The 19,837-nt window shown below is 42.3% G+C and overlaps 1 protein-coding gene and 1 long non-coding RNA gene across 11 annotated transcripts in view; one reads left to right on the forward strand and one right to left on the reverse strand.

Annotated features, from left to right (window-relative positions):
* The first annotated feature begins 6,610 nt into the window (after positions 1–6,610).
* LOC137195236 (uncharacterized) lies at positions 6,611–19,544 on the forward strand. Its single transcript, XR_010931096.1, has 3 exons — positions 6,611–7,069; positions 17,728–17,904; positions 19,294–19,544. It is a non-coding gene; the product is annotated as an uncharacterized lncRNA (long non-coding RNA).
* The window catches only part of auts2a (activator of transcription and developmental regulator AUTS2 a), a 478,003-nt gene continuing 472,382 nt past the window's right edge, over positions 14,217–19,837 (reverse strand). For 5 of the 10 annotated variants that reach the window (XM_067607417.1, XM_067607418.1, XM_067607424.1 and 2 more), the window contains 5 exons: positions 19,288–19,429; positions 17,757–17,837; positions 17,586–17,669; positions 17,096–17,348; positions 14,217–16,844 (listed from right to left, as the gene is read on the reverse strand). In XM_067607417.1, the coding sequence (XP_067463518.1) occupies positions 15,599–16,844; positions 17,096–17,348; positions 17,586–17,669; positions 17,757–17,837; positions 19,288–19,429 (1,806 nt within the window). In that variant the 3' untranslated portion in view covers positions 14,217–15,598. The remainder of the gene's footprint in view (positions 16,845–17,095; positions 17,349–17,585; positions 17,670–17,756; positions 17,838–19,287; positions 19,430–19,837) is intronic. The other 5 variants (XM_067607422.1, XM_067607427.1, XM_067607420.1 and 2 more) reach the window with 2 other exon arrangements.

Here is a 19,837-nt window from a genome sequence, read left to right on the forward strand (position 1 = left end):
TGACTATTAGAATTGGAAAAATGCCTATTTAGGTCAGCCATTTGCTACTGAACCGTTGCTGTTTGAATTGTCCAGTCCGTGTTTGGCTGGGGGGCTGAAGGGGACAGGATTGGCTGGGGGTGAGGGGGAGGTTCAGGCCACTACATCTTGTGATTGGGTGGATTATTGCTTCTTGACCAAGCTTAAAAAACAATAAAAGACCAGTCTCCATCCCCCCATCCCTCCTCCAGAGATCTTAAAGGAGGTAGCATAGAGGGAAATAACAGGGGCAGCTGGACCACGAGGTTCACTGAGCAATCTGCTTTGATTGTGTTTGACTGTCAACAGGCCCCTAACCCCTGTGACCAGCAGAACATCTATCACCTCCCCAAACACACACACACACACACACACACACACATCTTATTAGCAGGACAAGAGCACCCAGTCTTAATTTCTCATCTATAGTAGCGGTCACCCCCCTCAGCGGTCTGGCATATGTAATCCTCCTTATTTGCAGTTGCATTACAAGGGAGCCAATATCTTGATTAACCTTCTCTCTGTAGTCAATATGAAAGCCGTCATGGCCTCTGTAGCGTTAATTGGACTTTTTAATGAAGGATGTAACACGTGTGTACATGAAGAAAGCACACACTAAGAGAAACAAATGTGAAGAGCCTTTTAGAAACGCTGTTGCTCTGTGGCAACTTTATACCCGCCTGCTTCGGTTGAGTTCATTTTGCAGTTTGTTGGTGCTGGATAATATAAATGTTGGTTCAGTCAGTCAGTCAGTCAGTGTAAGTCGCCATTGGCCTGTTCTTGCAGTTTAGCCAGGAATTCATACTCTGAGAAAGTGGAGAAGAACATTTTCTGTGTTATTTGACTCGTAAACCCTGCCCCATTCTTTTATTGTATAGAAAAATGTTTGGAATCTCAACATCTCATCTTGTCTGCTACTTTACAAGAAAAACAGTATGAATACTTGGGAGTGGGCAAATTCTGTTCTTTTTGCTCCGACGCCTTATTCTGTTCCTTATTTTAGCCTTACACACCTCCAATAACTCCACCTCTGCACAGCCCTCACAGCTGGATTCTTATGACTTCTATTGTGCCTTGTAGTCCCAGTTGAGTTGTGTCATAGCACGCCCGCCGACGTGCGCTGTGCTATGTGCAGTAGCATTATTCTGACTGGCAGCCACTAGAACAATATCAGTACACAGTGAGCCTATTGATTGTTTTCTATTGCCTCGATCAGGGCAAATGTAGGATTTCCCACACCCACTCACCTCATACAAATCCCCCCCGTAGCTTCACTAAACCTTTATCACTGTCTTAAAGCTTTTAATTTTGTATTCCAAAACATGAGCTCATGTTTTTTTTAACTGTATTTAAACTTCAGTAATTGATGTGCTTTTCTTTTTTTTTCTTTTTTTAAAGAAAATAACATAAATGGTTCTGGCTGTATGTATAAATATCCTGTTGAAGTAACCCTATCTAATCACAACACAGTCGAATGATATAAAGATGATGTTTGTATGTATATGTGATACTCTGCTGTGCTGTGCTTGGCAAATCTATAACTCAAACAGAAGAGGAGGGGCAACGGGGTCTCGTCGGTAGTTATAAATGCTCCTGGTACAGTTGGGAATATCTGACTTTATGTGTGTGTGTGTGAGTGTGTGAATGTGAGTGTGTAAATGTGAGCGTGTGTGTGCTGTACAATCTAAGAGGAGGTGACAGTTGTAGAAACATTTTGGCTCTTGTGCTTCTTGGCAAATTTGATGTCGCACCTATTTTCTTATTACCAAGGAAAGCGAGACCAGATAAAGAAATTACATCTGTCAGTTCCTCTTAAAACCTGTAAAAGTGTGTGTGTGTGTGTGTGTGTGTGTGTGTGTGTGTGTGTGTGTGTGTGTGTAAGTGTACTGTACACGAGGGTAGTTGGGCCCCTGTAGAATTCTAGTAAGACGTTCACCTGCTGACAAACTGTACAGAGCTTGTAGGGAGATGGTCCTGTCACTGTCCCTCTACATGCTCAGAACATTAATGACAACTACTACTAACAATATTAACTGTAGCTTTGAAATCAGCATACTAATATTATATGAAGATCTCCTTTGAGGTTTGCACACCGTGTGAAAACCAATTTTCTTTTTGTGTGTATTTTTTGTGCTGTATTTTTGAATAATAAAAGTCCATGAAAAAAAAAAACAGCCTGCCATGTTTGTTTATTTGTTTGTATACAGAAGCAGTGGAAGCTGTTGACTTGAGCATGAAAAAAAAAAACCTCATTTCTCTCCTCCTCTGTGGCGCCTTTCTCTCCGGGGACTCGGCCTCCTGCCGATTTTTGACTGTGATTAATTTTAATCAGCCGGTGAATTCCACCCTTTACACCAGGTGAGGTGACTTTCTAACCACTTAATGACTGTAATTAATCAATGAAGCAGGCAGGCACAATCGGATGCCTGCCATTCAGCTCCAGCAATAAACATGCATAGGTTTGTGACCTGACTGACCTACCAGCCATCCACTCATCCTGTAGGCCTCTTATTGACTCATTGTCATTCGCCTGCTGTACTGTATTCTCTCTGGCATCATGGCTATTTGTTTCAACATTTGCTTAACTTTTTTTTTCAATTACAGCCAATTTCCTCCCTTAGTTAATGTGGTGGGTAATTACTTTAATTGCAAGCCAGCACTAATCAAAGTTGTACAAAATTAGCTTTCTAATTAAGGATGCTGAATGATGGGAAATGCCTAGTTAATGACTCAGGGGCAAACCAAGTGTTAGTGTTATAGCTTTCTATTCTGACCACTGCACTGTCACCCTCATCACACTCTTTTATACACTTAACAACATGCTGGTGATCTTGACATGTGGATAGATCGATAGCTGATTATTAGCCAATAGCTCCACTGTGTGCAGGCCGTTGACAGGAAGTCAATAAAAAGACTAAAGCACTTAGTAGCAGTGCTAAGCGGACGTCCATTGCTATAATTGGATGTCAGTAATAGATAGGGCCCCAGAGCATTGATCTGTGGCTAGTCGAAGTCACTCATGGATCCTAATGGCTCTGTAGCAGCTCTGCACATCAGGGGTTCTCCTATGTGCAGGGCTGGTTCAACTGCAGTGATACCAGCCAATCTCAGCCGCACTTTAAATGGATGTGGTGGGATATAATGGCATTTTTATGGCTGTGCATTCAAAACATTCATTAAAAGGACATTAGTGATGTGTGCTGCTGCACGTGTGCAGATTAGATTTATGGACTAAACGCTGTTCTCTCATTGAATTAATGTACAATGAGTCATACATCATCCCTCAGTGTCCTCCAGCCCAATATCCATTTGTGACATATTTTTTTCTACCTCATGTCCTCATTCACAGAGATGAGGGGAGAGAGTGGTATGCTAAGCACCTGGGGATTTGTGCCTGCCTCCCACTTCCCCAGCTCCCTCCCTTGTGCCCGGGTAAGGTATTAATTGTTTGCACAGATCAAGGAGGCTGGTATGACAAAAAAATCTCATTGGTTCTCCAGGAGGGTTTCCTTGGCAACCTTATCTGGTTGTACACAGTCTAAGCCAGCTGCTAGAAGGATGATTTATCTTGTAAAGCGTGATTCGCTCTCTGCTAACAAAAGAGGCCTCTAAAAGCATGGGTCTCATCAAAGTCGCTCTCCTCCAGTGTGACGTCTGCTGTCACAGACGTTAAGCTTTCTGCCATTTTTAGAAACCTCAGTCAGGTTCGGAGAGGGTTGCGGGGGGAATTCTGGGTAGGATAGAGGAATATGCATATGCATGAAGAGTGAGCTCCATGAGTTCCTTTGGCACAGCAGTACATTAACATTTTTGCTCTGTGCTCTTAGCACTTTGGATGTAAAATAACAGATTATGATGTGAATGTAAGCTTTTACAGCCACATTGGGTGAATGACTGGGGAGTTACAGCCATTTGTGGACATGCTTGTTCTTTGGTCTCAGTAGTATTTAGATGGATACAGGTTACATTTAAGTATAGAATCAGGATTGTACTTTGCAGAGTAACTACCAGAAGTGTAAAAAAGGGAACCCTTAAACCTGCAGTGTGGAACTCTTACATATATATGAACGTCCATTACATTCAAGCCCTTGCCAAATGAGTTCAGACAATGCTGATTAAACCTATCACTGCCAGATAAATGTCTCTGTATTTCACAGTATATTGGAGATTTTAATCTGGTGTCAGGTTTGACATTCCCACACTGGCCGGATGAATCCACCAGAGACTTCCACCTGGTCGAGCCGGCTAACTTCCTGTTAGCTATTTGCTAACTTGAATGCAGATAAAATCATTTAATTGTGCGGCTCTTCTAGACTTTCCAAATGTTATCAGACTGAATGGATCAAATTCTCTTAATGAAACAAGTCATTTTATGGGGGTTGTGTGATGCTGAAAACAATTTATCCACCATTTTACAGCCGCAACAGTAGCGACGGAGTAGGCTACGATGGAGTCTATAACATAAGCACGTGTCAACAGTGTTTTTGTAATTACTCTCACTGCCAGAAGGGGGAGATAAAAATCTCGTACTCCAGCTTTAATTTGAATTTTTATGATCATTACATTAATATGACATAAGAAGGATGTCAGGGGTAATTAAGTTGCATAAAGATGCCTGTAGTTCTTCTAACAAAGCAACCAGTCTGTCTGAGAATATCCTCAAATGAAAGCTGACAGTCTGAACTTTAAACGCACAGTCATTGTGCCATGTCAAATGAAAAGAACTCGGAAAAGGAGGCACAACATCAGTGTGTCACCATGCAAACACTCACGGCACTCAACCGTATGTCGCCTTGAACAACCTGCATGTTGTGGCTGGAGATGGCGGAGGATATTCTGCAGATAGGGAGTTGGGTCCAAACTGGAGCCAATCATCCCACTCTGTCTGCTACGCCTGCAGACAGCCCAGATTTCTCATGAGGCTTTGTCCAGCTGCTGCACACTCATTTGTCAGTCTTCCTCATCTCCCAGTCTGGGAGGAGGAGAGCGCTGGTACACCATCCTAACAGCCTCTCCTGTCTTCCCATTTGGTCGATATGGAGTCATCTGTTAAGGGCCGACCCTTTATGCCCGTTGCATCTCAGCATCGACTTGGGTCACTATTTCGACCCCATGCTGCTCACATTCTGATGACTAATATGTGACTTTTGATGAATGACCTTCCCCTCTGTGCTCTAGGGAGAACTGGAGAGCAGCGCTGGTTGCATGCTGAGATTATGCTCAGTCCAAGAACATCATGTTATTTCAAGATCCCCCCCCCCCTCTCTCTGGGGAGAAAGGGGCTTGTCTTGTGAGCTTCATGGATCAGTGAGGTGACGCTTATCAGCGGATGTGACATTTTATTCACTGGCGGCAACATTGCATGTGGCGTGAGCGAAAGGGAGAGCAGCACTTAGCTGCTTACCACAGGAGAGACCCTGCGTGTGGGGAAATTAACGTCATCAGAGTTGCTCCTCGACCTGCTTCCATATGGTGCTTGAGGAGAAAAAAAAAGGTTCAAATCCAGCCACATGTGCTCAGAGGCAGGACACCTGGTTTAATATCCTCTCTCATGCTTTACTGTATCTTCACACGCACACAGGCCTACTACTAACTTAGATTTTTTGTTGTCTCTTTATCTTCCTTGAGACAAGCTGGGAAATTGAAACCAGGGGAGGACTGTGGTCTAAGCCCCGCAGACCAAGGTGGAGGTTACATAGTGCAACCCAGCTCAGTCATTTACAATGTGATTTGTACTTTTAATCTGCACCTCAGCTGGACTCTATTATAGGTGATCAACCTCCAATGCCATGTCATCAGGAGGGTACAGTGGAGGCCAGCGATAAAATGTAGCCTTGGCAAGGGAATGGGGATCAGTTTCCCTTTTTTGTCCCTGTGATGATTGGGGTCATCTCTATTATTGCCACAGCAGTGTCAGTGATATATTGTACGTGTGTCTCTCAGTATCTATCCGTGTGTGTTCATACGTATTAGGGCTGGGCGTGTGTATCCATGTGCAGTCACATCAGCCTGAGTGGCCACAGTGAGGTCAAAGGTCAGGGTGGTGATTTAACAGGATGGGGCAATCCCTTTTCCCTCTGCACAAGCAGAGTAACCACCCCTCCCCACTCCTCCCACCTCAGGCTATTTCCAGCTAAGCAATTAGACAATGTCTTTTCCCCATGCTGGACACGTACCTCAGGCCACCTTCACAGACTGAAACCTCCCCTCCTTGCAGCACTCCAGCCATCGTAGGTGCTAAATGAGACTGAGGCTCCGGATGGGGCAGAATTATGAATTGCCGTGCAATTCCCATAGAAATCATCAGTCTGGATTTGTACGGGTAAAGTCTTTGGGGAGCAGAATTCTTACTGAAGAAAACATCTGTTTAATTCGTAGAATAGATTTAATCACAACATTTTATAGTCTCAGACACAAGTTCCAGAAATGCTGTTCAGGGATACTGGGAAGGTTTACCATGTAGGTATGAGAAGTAAACAAAATAACGGGAAGTTGTAAACCAATATAACTGCACCACAAATCATGAAAATTACTGTAGTGACATCTGACAAAATATTAAATATTATAAGCTTCACTATTTATTGGTTGCTGGGCTACTGTGCTGAACTAAATGTTCCTGTTTATTTGTCCAGGTGTTAATGATAAATCTGTTCTGAGAGGCACTGGGTTTATAAGAGGCCTCCAGTGATACCCAGAGGAGATTTATGTTGTTGTTGGTCATCCTAAAATATCTCCATGTCCTGTCTTATAACACAAGTCCTCTCTGAAGGATTTCACTGGACAAAAGTCATTGATATAAAACCTGTTCAATCTTCAGCGTCATGTGAACCAAACAGTTAACTATGCTAGGTGCCACATTGCTCACCTAAAAAGGCGCTTTAATTGTTAGCTCAGTTAATGAAACATATCATAAGCAAATTCGCTGACTAACAGTGGGATTATGTGGCTTGTGAAAGACTTTTTGGAGAACACCAGGTGTGCGTATTTCAGCAGCGGCCGTACAGACGCAGCTGTGCTGGATCATCCTCCGCTCAGACTGCGGCTCTCCGCGGTAAGTCTGATGTTTTTACTAACATTTATGAGGCCATGTGTTGACTATGTTTTGTCGGTGCTTGTGTGCTAGCAGACTTGCTGCTGTGGGTTTTATATGTCAATTACTGGCGGCTAATAATGTCATAATGTTTGCTGTTGTTAGCTGCTGATACGTCAGTTACTGTCAGTGTTTAGTTCTGGTGTCATGACGCTGGTTAAATATGTTTACTCATGCTGAACATGAGCCTCAATGTTTTGTAGTTTTCCTGTTAAGTTGTTGCTGTTGTTTTTCAGTCACTTAATATAAAGTCTGGTCTCTGTTAGAGGGTAATGTTGTCTGTTTGCTTTGTGGATATAAACATGACTGCTGCCTTACAGCTTGTTCACATTTTCACAGCAGACATGTTGACATGTTGTAGCAGGAACAGCTCAGGTGTTATAATGGCCGCGTCCCGTTTAGGTGAGCTGGACTCCAGTACTGGGTATGGTGGCTTACTGGGATGATTTATATCGGACACTTAACTGAACTGAGCAAACATGAATATTATTAGCTCCACCTGTGCGTTTCATACTATGACAAGTGAGAATGTCTGCTGTGAAAAAGGTCTGTGTGTTTCTGTATTAGCCGGTATGAAGCCCAGTATAATCAGCTGTGTTATTAGAGAAATATTCTAACTCAAAGTCTTGAAGTTGTTTTACTATTCATAATTAATTATTGAAATTAATAAGATATATTGATTGTATCTAAGCCGCTGCTGTTATATGGTTCATGCTGCTGTACTCATTAACAATCTAAACTCCATGGACTGATGTTAAATATGTGAGCAGATGACCAGGTAGAGGGGGGGCTAATGATTAGTCTATTAATTGATCAACACAAAACAATCTGCAATGTTTTGATAAGCAATCAATCTTTCAAAGTTATTTTTAAAGCAAAAATGCCAAACTTTCTCTGGTTCTAGCCTCCCAAATGTGAGGATTTGCTGCTTATCTCTGTTTTATATCACTGATTATTTTTGGATGTCAAACTGTTTCTGAGGCAAAACAAGACGGTTATAAATGTCACTTTGAATTCTTGGGAAACTGTGATGGCTGTTTTCCCCACAGCTTTATTTGAGAAGATAATCCGCAGATTATAATGAAATAACAGTTAGTTGCAGCCCTAATTTGTATTTTGATATGTATATAATAATTATGTGCTGCATAGCTGACATGTGATGAGCCTTCTGCTAAATATTATTTTATTCTTGTCAGTAGAGCTGCAACAATTAATCGACTAGTTACCAACTATTACATTAATCGCCAACTATTTTGATAATTGACAGATTAATTGATAATGAAAATAATCATCATTTGCAGCCCTGCATGTATGTAGGACCCATGTTCAATGTTAAACAAAGATGTTAGTACTTGATGTACTGTGTTGTATCATAGCAGAGTTAGCTTTAAGCTTATTTTCATTTGCAGTCTGTTGGCAGGTGAATTGCAGGGTTTAGATGTTCTACTACTGTACAGTAGCAGGGGATCGGCCACTTGTTGGCTCGTTGGTCTGTCCTACACATTGTAGTTTCCACATACTGGCTGACATCGTGCTCTGTATCTAAGGCAGTTGCAGGGGGAAAATATTATTGTAACTCCTTAAATTTCTGCTGTGTTTGGCTTATTGGTGTATGCTTCTGGGGACTGAGAAAGTCACAGCCTAGACACCAAATATCAACCGTGCACGTACTCTACATTCACATAATAATTTGGTCCATATGAGTTGTCTGAATGAAATGTTCTGGTGCGGGAAAAACAGCTCCTGCAATAATTAAAGTTCATCTGTCAGCACTGGTGGAGCTGAATCTCACAGCTAATGAGACCCTGCTGCATCAGGTCTGTGAAGGTTGCTCTAAACCGTCCTGCTGGAAATAAAATTAAAAACAAACTGTAGGATTAAGCTGCATTGTTTTCACGGTCAGATAATATGTGGGTCAGCATGATGAACCTTGAGTAGCTTGTTTTGGCAGAAAAGGATACATAACAGGAGGAGTTGTAAAATGCAACAATGTCTGAAGGACTCTAGAGTGATGAGTAGAAATGTTATTGTGATAAACAGTATTCAGAATCTAGTAATCTTCTGCTTTCTTCTGTCACATATTGTAGCTGCGTGTTTGTCTTTGAAGGTCAAGGCTGTGAGAACATTTCTGTTTTTGTTCCAGCCTACAGAAAGTCAGATCCCTAAGTGTTTTTCTCTCTCGGCTGATAGCGTGTTGACACAGCTTCTCTATTGTATCTCCAGCCTCCTACCATAGCGTGTGTTGTGACATCTTCATACACTCTAGTTTCCATCAGCGGAGCAGGTTATCATTCAAAGGGCCTAAGGCTTCAGCCATCCTCTGTATTACCTCAAACATCAAACCACACATGTACAGTATAAACAGTGATGTGGGAGGATCAAACGAGTCTATTTAAGTCAAGAAAACAATTCTGTATTTTGAAAAGGGCGCTCAGCTACGGTAGGCTTGAACCTGCTGTCAGTTCACACTGTGGTTAAAGCAAATAAGTTATGTTTCATCTTCCTCGCAAAAAGGAATCATGAGACATAGCTCTAATAGACCAACTCATTTTATTCTGTAGAGCTGCAATGATTAGTAGATTAAGTGATTAGTCAATTGACAGGAAATTAATTGGCAAATTTTGTGATAATCAAGTCATTTGTAAGCAAAAATGCCAAAAGTTTGAAGGTTCAGATTCTCAAATGTAAGATTCTTTGTGCATTTCTTGGTTTTCCATTATAGTACATTGAATATTTTTTTCGTTGTATTTATAGTTTTTGAGTGTTGCTCAGAAAAACAAAACATTTCAAGATGTTACTTTAAGCTTTAGGAAATTGTGATGGACATTTTTCACTGTTTTCTGATATTTTACAGACCAAACGATAAAATAGTTAATAATGAAAATAATTGTTATTTGCAGTCCTAGATCACTGCAGTCAGATTATGGGATACATGCAGTACGTCTAAAGCATTATGCTAATTTGCTGAAGTTCAGTGGAGGAGGCTGGATCCACTGTGCACTAATACAGCGTTTCATATTTGAGGCCAGCTCTTGCTCTTTTGATCTCATCCTTTTTCCCGAATTGAACACTAGCCTCAGATGTGTTACCCCATTTAAAACGATTCAACTAATGATGAACGAATGAACTCTGTTTGAGAGGTCTGAGCATCAACTTAATCCCAGTAGAGGAACCGACAGCATGCCGGTTAGGTTTATAGGCTTTTTCTCAGGAGAGTGGAAACACCAGGGGAATGTTACCACCGAGAATGGGATGCCTTCCCGTTTATAAACAGGAAAGTATTTTTAGGAGCGCTTGAGCACGTTTGTTTGGATGTTATTAGAAGTGTTGTCAGCAGGGAGAAAAGACTATGAGCATTCCCTCATAATTGCTTTTTTTTTTCTAAGGGAAAAGGCGAGTGTATCAGGCAGAGCATTGTACTACATAAGATTAAATGATGGAAGACATGTACAGTACTAACTATGAAGGGTTAGTGAACGTAGGTTTCTAAGGTAGATTTTTTTCCTCTGTATCCTTCCTTTGTATATGATCCTTTGTCTTTTGCATAACCCAGAGGCAAGACATCTCCCAGAAACAGGTTTTGTTTACAAAAGCACTTAGACGTCAGCTGTTCCTGTTTGCTGATATCATGTGAGCTGTGAGGCAGACGGAGGTGTGCCGCCACCGAAGGGACACATGACTCTCAGTATTGGGATGAAGTCCAAGTTTCAGGGTTCAGACAGCTGACAAGCAGTGAGGATCCTGGTTTTATTTGCTTTTTGGTTAAGCTCAAACACGACAACAAGACACGCGAGGAGTGTCTTTAGCATGTCATGCTGCTCTTCCAGTTTGACAGCATGTATCATGACGGTGTTCATGGCAATCCAGGCAAATACCAAGAAGACACTGCTGGCCAAACTGGTTCTCCTCTCTCAGGTCAGGCCACTGTTCGACCTGCTGTATGACATCCATCCACTCACACTCTTTGTTGCTTGTCTTCTCATCTCACAGTAATGGTGTGTACACTGATGCCACCTTGTGTTCAAAAAGCTAATTACAGGCCCTAGAGGGACATATTTGAGTGAACAGGTGCTATGTTTAAAATAAGGTGGAAATGAGATTTCTCAGTGGAGGTTTGCAGGTTTGATCAGTTCATGTTTTACAGGATAATGATAAAATAAATAATATTATTATATTATATTAACCTGTTGCCTCAGGGATCCCCCTCAAGCCACTGGAGAAGTGTTGTTTTATCAAAACATTGCACCTAATTGTTGTTTTTAGCACAACACATCATATTTAGCACAAAACACAAGTTGTCTGGTAATTAAACCTGAGTAACTGCAGCCAACAGAGAAACAGCAAAACTGAAAAGATTCTTTAATTAATTGATTTGTTAGGCAATAGAAATGTTTTATTTGACAAGGGTAGCCTCATTGAGATTAAAATCATTTTTTCCAAAGTGTCCAGGCTAAGATCGAGTGACAAACATAAGACCAATAACACAAGATTTACCAAAATCAGAATTAGGTAAAAGTCATAAATGATATAATACAATTATACAAAAGATGTTGTCAGAACAGCCCCTTAAAACAACCCAAGAGCTGTTTTATAACCAAACAAATCTACAATAATGACTTTAATGAGGTTTCCATATCGAGACTCTAAAACAGTTCAAAACACAGGCAGCCAGAGGAGAAAACACAGTTTTCTGCTGCAATGATTTGAATTCACAGAGAGACCAAATTTTACCATGTACATCTAATTGCAGACATTTCCAGAGAGGAATTAATTGATCATGAAAATATTCATTAGTTGCAGCCCTAAAAATGTTTATTTGATCTGTTTACAAGTTAATTTGCAGTTTTTAAGTAGATCAGCGTCAGGATTCTACTACATGAAACCTCTGTAGTCCACAGAGTAAAAACATCACATGCTGAAGAGTAGAACACCAGAGCTGCTGACGGCTTTTGTGCTGTTTTGTCTCATCATTTCTCTCTGTTGTTGTTGTTGTTTCCAGTTGTCAGTGTGTTGTTTGATAAAGAAGTTGTATTAGGAGGATCCATTTGTACTGAAACCCCATCAGACACCCTGCTGTCAGACCTCATTAATCAGAATGTCTATCAGCACAGACTGGGTGATGCCTGTTTTTACAGATGAATAGCTTCTCTGTTCCATTCAGGCAGTAACTTCATCTGATTATTGATAACGACTAAATCTGGCTGCAGTGTAGGTTGATTATAATGACTGTGGCTAACTGTGTAGCTTTGAGGGATATTAAATAGATGCTAGTACACAGAGTGGATGCATCATCAGTTTATGCACCTTTTCCCATAATAATGAAAACTGGGTAGTGTTAGACTTGCAGAAGGCAGCTACTAACTGATCCTACACAGTACTCTTCTTGTGTGGTTTCTCACACAAAGCCATTTCCTTGTGTTTGTCCATCTGAGCCCCGGCTCCAGACATATCGAGGGAAGAAGCTTAGATACATTAAACCTGCAGTGGAGGCTGAAAAGCCCGGTTCTGTCCAGTGGAAGAAGGATTTGTAGCAACATCCACAAGCAGTTTACTCAGGCAGTTTAGGATTTTGTTGGTCAGTGCTTAGATTAGGCTGTTCCAGAAATAGCTGATATAAGCAGCCAGCGGCTCTGGCTGAGGGGAGAACACAATGACTGGGATGTAGAATTTGGAGTAAGGTAGACAACACACCTGCATGTATTCTTCTAGTTGGTCTCTGAGCTGCTGACCTGGCCGAAAGGAATCAGTTATTACAGAGAGACGATGAGATTAGAGCTGAGATGATTAGTCAATTGATTGCACGATGTAGATTTTATAAATCCACCCTGGGAGAGGGATCCTCCTCTGTTGCTCTTCCTGAGTTTTTTTCCATTTTTTTTCCCTGTTGAAGGATTTTTTTTAGGGAGTTTTTCTTTATTGGAATCACAGGTCTAAGGACAGAGGATGTTGTATTGCTGCACAGATTGTAAAGCCCCCTGATGCACATTTGTAATTTGTGATATTGGGCTGTGCAAATAAAATTGACTTGACTTGATAATTGATTATCAAAAGTCGCTTGTCAAACAAAAATGGCAAATAATTCCAGCTTCTCAAATGTGAAGATTTGGATGATAGTAAACTGAGCATTTTTGGTTTTGGAAATGTTGGTTGGACAAAACAAACTATTTGAATATGTCATCTTGCATTCTGGGAAATTGTGAAGTATTATGTTTTCTGTTATTTTATCGAGTATTTATTCAGTAATTAAAATTGTTGCGGCTTTAGTGAAATTGTCTTATCATCATCATCTCTTGACTTACAGCAGTTATGAGGGCCTTTGTCTTATGAGTTTGTATCCAGCAGTTTGGCGCCCTCTCCTGGTCAAAAGCCCGAACTGCCCCCTACTGTACTAACAGCACTTCATGTATGCAAGTCTGAAAGGTAAATTAGTGTCGGTCCCAGGAGCAGGAAGCATTTACTTGGCAGGAGGAAATAAAGGCAACCCACGTTTCCCACCAGTAATGAACTGAGCCAGCATTTGATTGATGCATGACCTGGGTGCTTCGGTGCTAAACATCAATCAGAGAGGGGTGCATGAATGCTGTGGTTATTCAGTGTAATGGGAACGTCAATAACTTTTGCATCCTCTGATGAATACACAAGTACCAAGCCATGATTCACCAGTGAAGGCTGCTCATGTTCAAAGCACTGTTTTTGAACCGAGTACAAGCGCTCACTTGTACAAGTAGCTGATGATATGTGATGCGTGTTTCCGCGGTTTTAACTGTTACCAAGCAATTTTCTAGTGAGTCATCACCTACTGGTAGAGCAGATATGTGAGAAATTATTCATCTTGTGGCTCCGTAGGTGATCAGAAGTGATTGAAGTGTCAGCACAACTGTGTATCAAGTGATACAATTTTTATAGCTTGTAAATTTGGCGAACTACACAATCAATAGCACTTAGAATAATGTGATTGTAGCTGAGTTGTACCCACAGTAGTTTATCCTCTATGGGAGTCTAATGTGCAAAGTCATTAAGTGTGTGAGCGTAGTGTGTCAAAAAGAAATATAGCCTGTTTACTCAGTTTAGTGCATGAGGGTGGAGGAATAAAAGCCCAAAGACAAGGTTAGTACACATTTTTTAATAACATGGCACAATTTACATAACACAAGTTTAAATGAGGAGCATGCTGAAGATTCAGTCGCTTCATTTTTTCTCATTTTTGTACATGATCTAGAAAGACTTCATTTTTTTCCCTGTACATGGTAAACAGCAAAAAAAGTTTCTCATTTAACAATCTTTTTGCAATACGCATTGACTAACCACTATGGCTCCGGTGGACATTTTTATGTTGGATTAAAAAACACTGCACGACATGATATCACAGAGTTTGAAGCGCACAACTAAACCTTCAGTGGACTACTAAAATAGATCTCTGCTCGTTAGAAACAAACTGTCCATAGTTTAGACTTGCTTTTTTGTCTTTTGATTTTGTAGGTACAACAACTTAGGAAAGCACTTTAATACACTGTTTGACCAACAGAACCTATTTCCAAAACATGTACTTTACACTCCTTCTATAGGGCAATGTGCTGTCATGGTGTTTAATGTGCTGCATTCTCCCCAGAACAAGACTAGCGGCAACTTAGTGAAGGAAAATTTGAGATAAAAAAGTGTCTTAATGTTTGTGCTGCTGGCTTTTTACATTGAAAATCCTTTTGAAATGCAATACTGTTTCTAGTATTGTCCCTACAATTTATCATATTTGAGAAAATAATTCTCAGAACATTACCTTTCATTTAATCCAAATTGCTACCTACAAACCCTGTGTTAAAGCTCATATCTGTCTGCACTGAGCCAATGTTTGTCAAGTCTGGGTTGTGGAGAGAATACAGCTTTTTGTCCTTTACTGGTACACAGTCAGTAGTGGTGAGAAGGCCAGCTTTCAGAAAGGGAGCCCAGACATTTGTTGCATAGTTGAATATGGGGTCTCTGGTACAATGCTAATCAGCTGCGTCAACAAAAAGGAAATTGCAAAAAGCACATTCTGAATCACCGCCTAAATACTCCTCTATTTACATTTGTTCAAAGTAAAGCTTTCAAAACACTCTTTTGCATATTTGTACCATGATTTTTATCCATACAGAGCGAGCACAGTGACTGTACACATTATCTACACACTTTGCTGTCTGTCAGTGCTAAAGTACCTGTACATTCCAAAATGGTTTCATTCTTACTCCACATCACTTCGCTATACAAGAGAAAGAATGCACACAAAAAGCTGGAGCAAACTGGAAAAAAATCTTTGAAAAATGTATTTTTTTTGTTCTGTGATTGTGTCTTTGTAGTTTTATACAAAAACAATTCATTGTGTGGACATGTCTCTGCCCACATAAGTTATTCACAGCTATGTTACAGTCTTGCTTTGCCCAAAGATAAGTGCTTGGTGTGAGTTCAGTGTAAGTGAGGCACAGGGCTGCAGGGGCACTGAGTCTGCTGAGGCTCAGCTCACCGTGCCTCAATGTCTTTGTGAGCCGGTCTGTCTCTGATATCTGTGGCCATGGGAGTAGTCCGTCTGGGTGAGCCCGGCCGGGCGCCCAGTGTGGGGATGAGCGGTGGCGGGGCACTCAGAGAGGCGGTTGGTGGTGTTTTGTTCAGAATACCGTTCTGATGGGCTGCGGCGGCGGCTGCTGCTGCCGCTGCTGCTGCAGCCGAGGGGCTGACCCTGGAGTAGTGCATGCCCGGGAGTCCAGGGGCCATAAGGCCTGGGGCAGGGTGGGGCAGGTGTCCGTCAAGGGCTGGATGATGCATTGTTGGGTGGAGGCGCCCATGCTCATAGTCCTCTCTGAGCATGTTGAGGCGGTCGCGCTCCTCCAGGTGGGCACGCTCCTGCTCCCTCCTCTGCTCCAGGGCCAGAGGGTGGGCGTGGTCACGGTTAAAGTCATGAGGCTCACGGTCCCTGTAGGAGCGCTCGGCCTCGTACAGGCGTGGCGCTGCCAGCCGGTGCAGAGGGTCATTCCTTAGCAACAGGTCCCTGGCCAGAGGGTCCCGTCTGTGAATGTCCAGACCCCTGTAGGGGTCCCTCATGGGGTCCCAATGGAAGGTGGGGTAGGGGAACCTGTCAGCTCCTGGGATGGGGCTGATACCCATGAAGGGCGCCACCACTCGAGTTCTCTCCAGACTGCTGATGCTGTTGATTGGGTGGACTCCAGCCATGCCCATGGGCACAGGCATGGAGGAGGGAGGGTGGAGGTTTGGCGTGGAGGGTGCCTGTGTTGGGTGCTCACTTGGCCTCTCTGTGGCTCCATCTTGCTCCTCCTTCCTCTCCTCCTTCACTTTGACCTCACTGCTCTTCTTCTGGTGCTCATACGGCAGCTCTGCCTTCTTCTCCAGGACCTCCCTGCTCAAGCCGCCGTTGGGACGTTCCAGGCTGGTCTGTCGGATGTAGGGTGACGCCGTCCCCCTGTTGGATACTTTGTCCTCTGACACTCGTCCGTCATGGATGACAGGTGTATCCTTGTCACTGTGCTGGTTGTCTTTGAGCTTGTGGTCCTCTGTGCCACTGTCCTTCCAAGAGTCTGAGTGCTCCCTCTCCCTGTCTTTGGCCTTGTTCTCTTTGTCCCTCTGAGGCTCTGCAGAGGCAGGGGGCAGGTGGTTTCTGTGGTGCTCAGGAGGCCGGCTGTGGCCAAGGAGATTGATGGGGTTGACGGGGACTGGTGATGGATGGCTCGGGTGACGCTTTTCTACAGAGTCCCTAGAAATACAAAGAAAAATTCCCCCAATCAGTACTAGTAACTTGGCTTTTGTACAATGGATTAATTGTGACAATCTTTCAATAGTTATTCCAAATAAAAAAACTTCCAATTTGGAAAAAAAAAGCTAAAACATGCAGTATACAAAGAAGTATTTCATTACATTACATTTATCTCCACCAAGTGTTCTTGAGCAAGGTAAAAGTCATGCTAATGTAGTCACTCAAACAACCTTCTGCTGAGCACCACCCACCTGTCCTTGTCGTCTTTACTGACCAACGAGTCCCGTTTGTCAGGTTCTCTGTCCCTCTCGTGTGAGCTGACTGAGGTGCTCCTCTCAGAGTCTCCGGGCTTCAGCCAGGGTGGTGGTGTGGGGAAGGAGGGCGGTGTACGGTGCAGGCGGTTCCATGGCTCCTGGTGGCTGTTGTTACTGTTGCTGTTGAAGTGCTGCTGTGCATTCGGGCCATCTTTATGGCCGAACATCGAGTTGGCCGCTGTTAGGGATTCAATACGTGGAAAAGCACAGCAGGACACAAGTTAAATGCGTATCTCGACAACTTGCACAGCTTAATGTCTGTATTTAAATGTCATTCTGCTGATGTCCTTATACAGCTTAAATGACTACCTTGGGAATATTACTTACTCCAAGCATGAAAGTATAATTCCAGCCATAATTATTATTGTGTAGAACAGTAAGTGATAGTTTGGTAACAAACAGTATCATTCATGAGGCTGAAACTCACTTAGTGCTGGATTTCCCAGTCCTCCGAAGGCTGATGAACTGAGGGATCCCAGTCCTCCAAATGATGAAGGCCTACTGAAAGGTTCTGGAAAGAGACACAACATGTTACCATGCATATAATCATCCTAATTTTCCTTTGTCAGATCAGGACTGAAGTGAAGGGTCCTCCTACCTAAGTGAGATGCTGGGGTGAGGAAGTTTCCAGGATGGTGGGGTGGATGGCCAAAGGGACCTGCTGATGGGTGTGTAGGACCTGAAGAGAGAAAGACGGAAGGCTTCAGGAAAACATCAATCAACCACTGACTGTGATATTACAAAAAGTAAGAGTTCATTGGGCATGAAGGTTTATTCTTGACCTTGGAAAATGTAGTATGACAAAAAAATTGCAGTGTCAAAATGCCAAAGATGTTTGAAACGGTTTCTTTAGAAAAACAACTTTAAGGGATCCTATTGTTTATGTTGTGAGTGTGCAGCCATGCTAGCGGTTCTGCGACGCTGTACTTATGCTGTACAGAACAGACACAGTGGTGCTTTGAGCTAAATGCTAACATGCTGATGTAAATGTCATTAGTTTTGCAGGTATTTGGTCATAAACCAAAGTATTGCACAAATGAAATTTTGACCGGATGATGGCGTTGGATGAAAAATTAAGGGATCACCAAAGTTATTACTATTCATCCTGACGGCGACCAGCTGACATTGCACTTCCTAAACCGAGCTTTCCATAAGCGCTAGCCATTGGCCACACAGCCGACTACTCGTTCAAGTCCAGCCGGCTACGTTTATATTAATTTTTGATTCTAATAAAATAGTTTTGATTCACATGTACATTTACAACCACTGGCCTCCACTTCAAAACAAAGCGAGCATGATGATAGAGAAACATGCCTATCTGTCTGTATCAGTCCCCACATGCTCTATATGAACGTGTGTGCGTGCTCAGCTGAGAGGTTGCGTCCTGCTGAGTAGACAACGAAGAGTCGTCTTCAGTGTTTGACAAATATTAGCAAAATAATTGATGAAAAAACACATTAAGAATTGCACTGATTGCACAGACAGGGGACATTATCATTAGATGGGCTCTGGTGGCAGCAACTTCACGATCGCATAGTAAGTATTAAAAAGTCCACTGAAAGCGCTGCATTTTCCATATACACCACACATACGTTTATGACTTGAATGAATGAACTATCTTTACTTACACTGAACTTTTTACAGCAGAACCATCTCTAAGACGCATTGCAAACACACTAAAACAGGTAATGTTGTCAAAGTAACCGGCCTGTGTCATATGAGGAAGATGTAGGCTGTGCCTCAGTCTCACACTCAGGATGATAGTAAAGATGAAGATGACTAGAAGTTGAGTTGATTCAGAAGATTCACATGATTTGAGTCAAGTGGAATAGTGGCATTAGAATGTGCCACCAAATTTGGGCTTTTATGGCCAAAAAGTTTTTTTTTGTCAAAGTAAATATTAATCCTATGTCCAATTAGTATTCAGTAATTGGTTGATGTAAGAGAGATGCACTACAGTCATTATTATTTCCATGTTGTTGACCACTTCTTTTGGTTTTGCTGTCTTGCCATGTTCACTGCTTTTAACAACAGTAGCTTTTGACATACACCATCAGTTGATGGTGTATGTCAAAAGCTACTGTTGTTAACCATCAATCTTTTTTTTTTCCTGTGACACACACACTCACCTGCAGCGGAGAAGAGTGTGGCGGGCCGTGCCAGGTCGCTGGGGTGATGGATGGCGCCGAAGAGGCTGGGGCCCGGAGGTCGACTCAAGAACTCAGGCTTGAGGCCAAAGTCTAGCTTGTGAGGGTCGACTTGCATCTGCTGCTGGAAGACGCCAGACCGACAGAGAAACACATGTAAAACCCCTTTACACATTATATGCATGTATCATTGGTATCACTGTTTATTTTACATTAAATTTATTACAGTGTGTAAGCGACTAGGTGTTTGTTGTCTTGCTCAAGGACACATGAGGTATGTTGGAATTAAACCTGAGACCCTCCAGGGATGAGTGTTGCTCTGCCTGCAAGGCTACACTGAATTACACTCTGCAAAGCAGTCTCCTTTTCTTAATGGGCCCATCATCATAACCTCAAGAAGCGATTATGGTTATGACTGCTGAAAGCACACAATTAAAATGACTTGTTCCATTTTAATTATTTAAATATATTTCTGTAGTGACTTGTACTCAGTGCAACAGCAGAATTAATTTCACAAATCGTGGAAATTACT

Source organism: Thunnus thynnus, chromosome 13 (assembly GCF_963924715.1).
Source record: "Thunnus thynnus chromosome 13, fThuThy2.1, whole genome shotgun sequence".
Classification (NCBI taxonomy): Eukaryota; Metazoa; Chordata; class Actinopteri; order Scombriformes; family Scombridae; genus Thunnus; species Thunnus thynnus.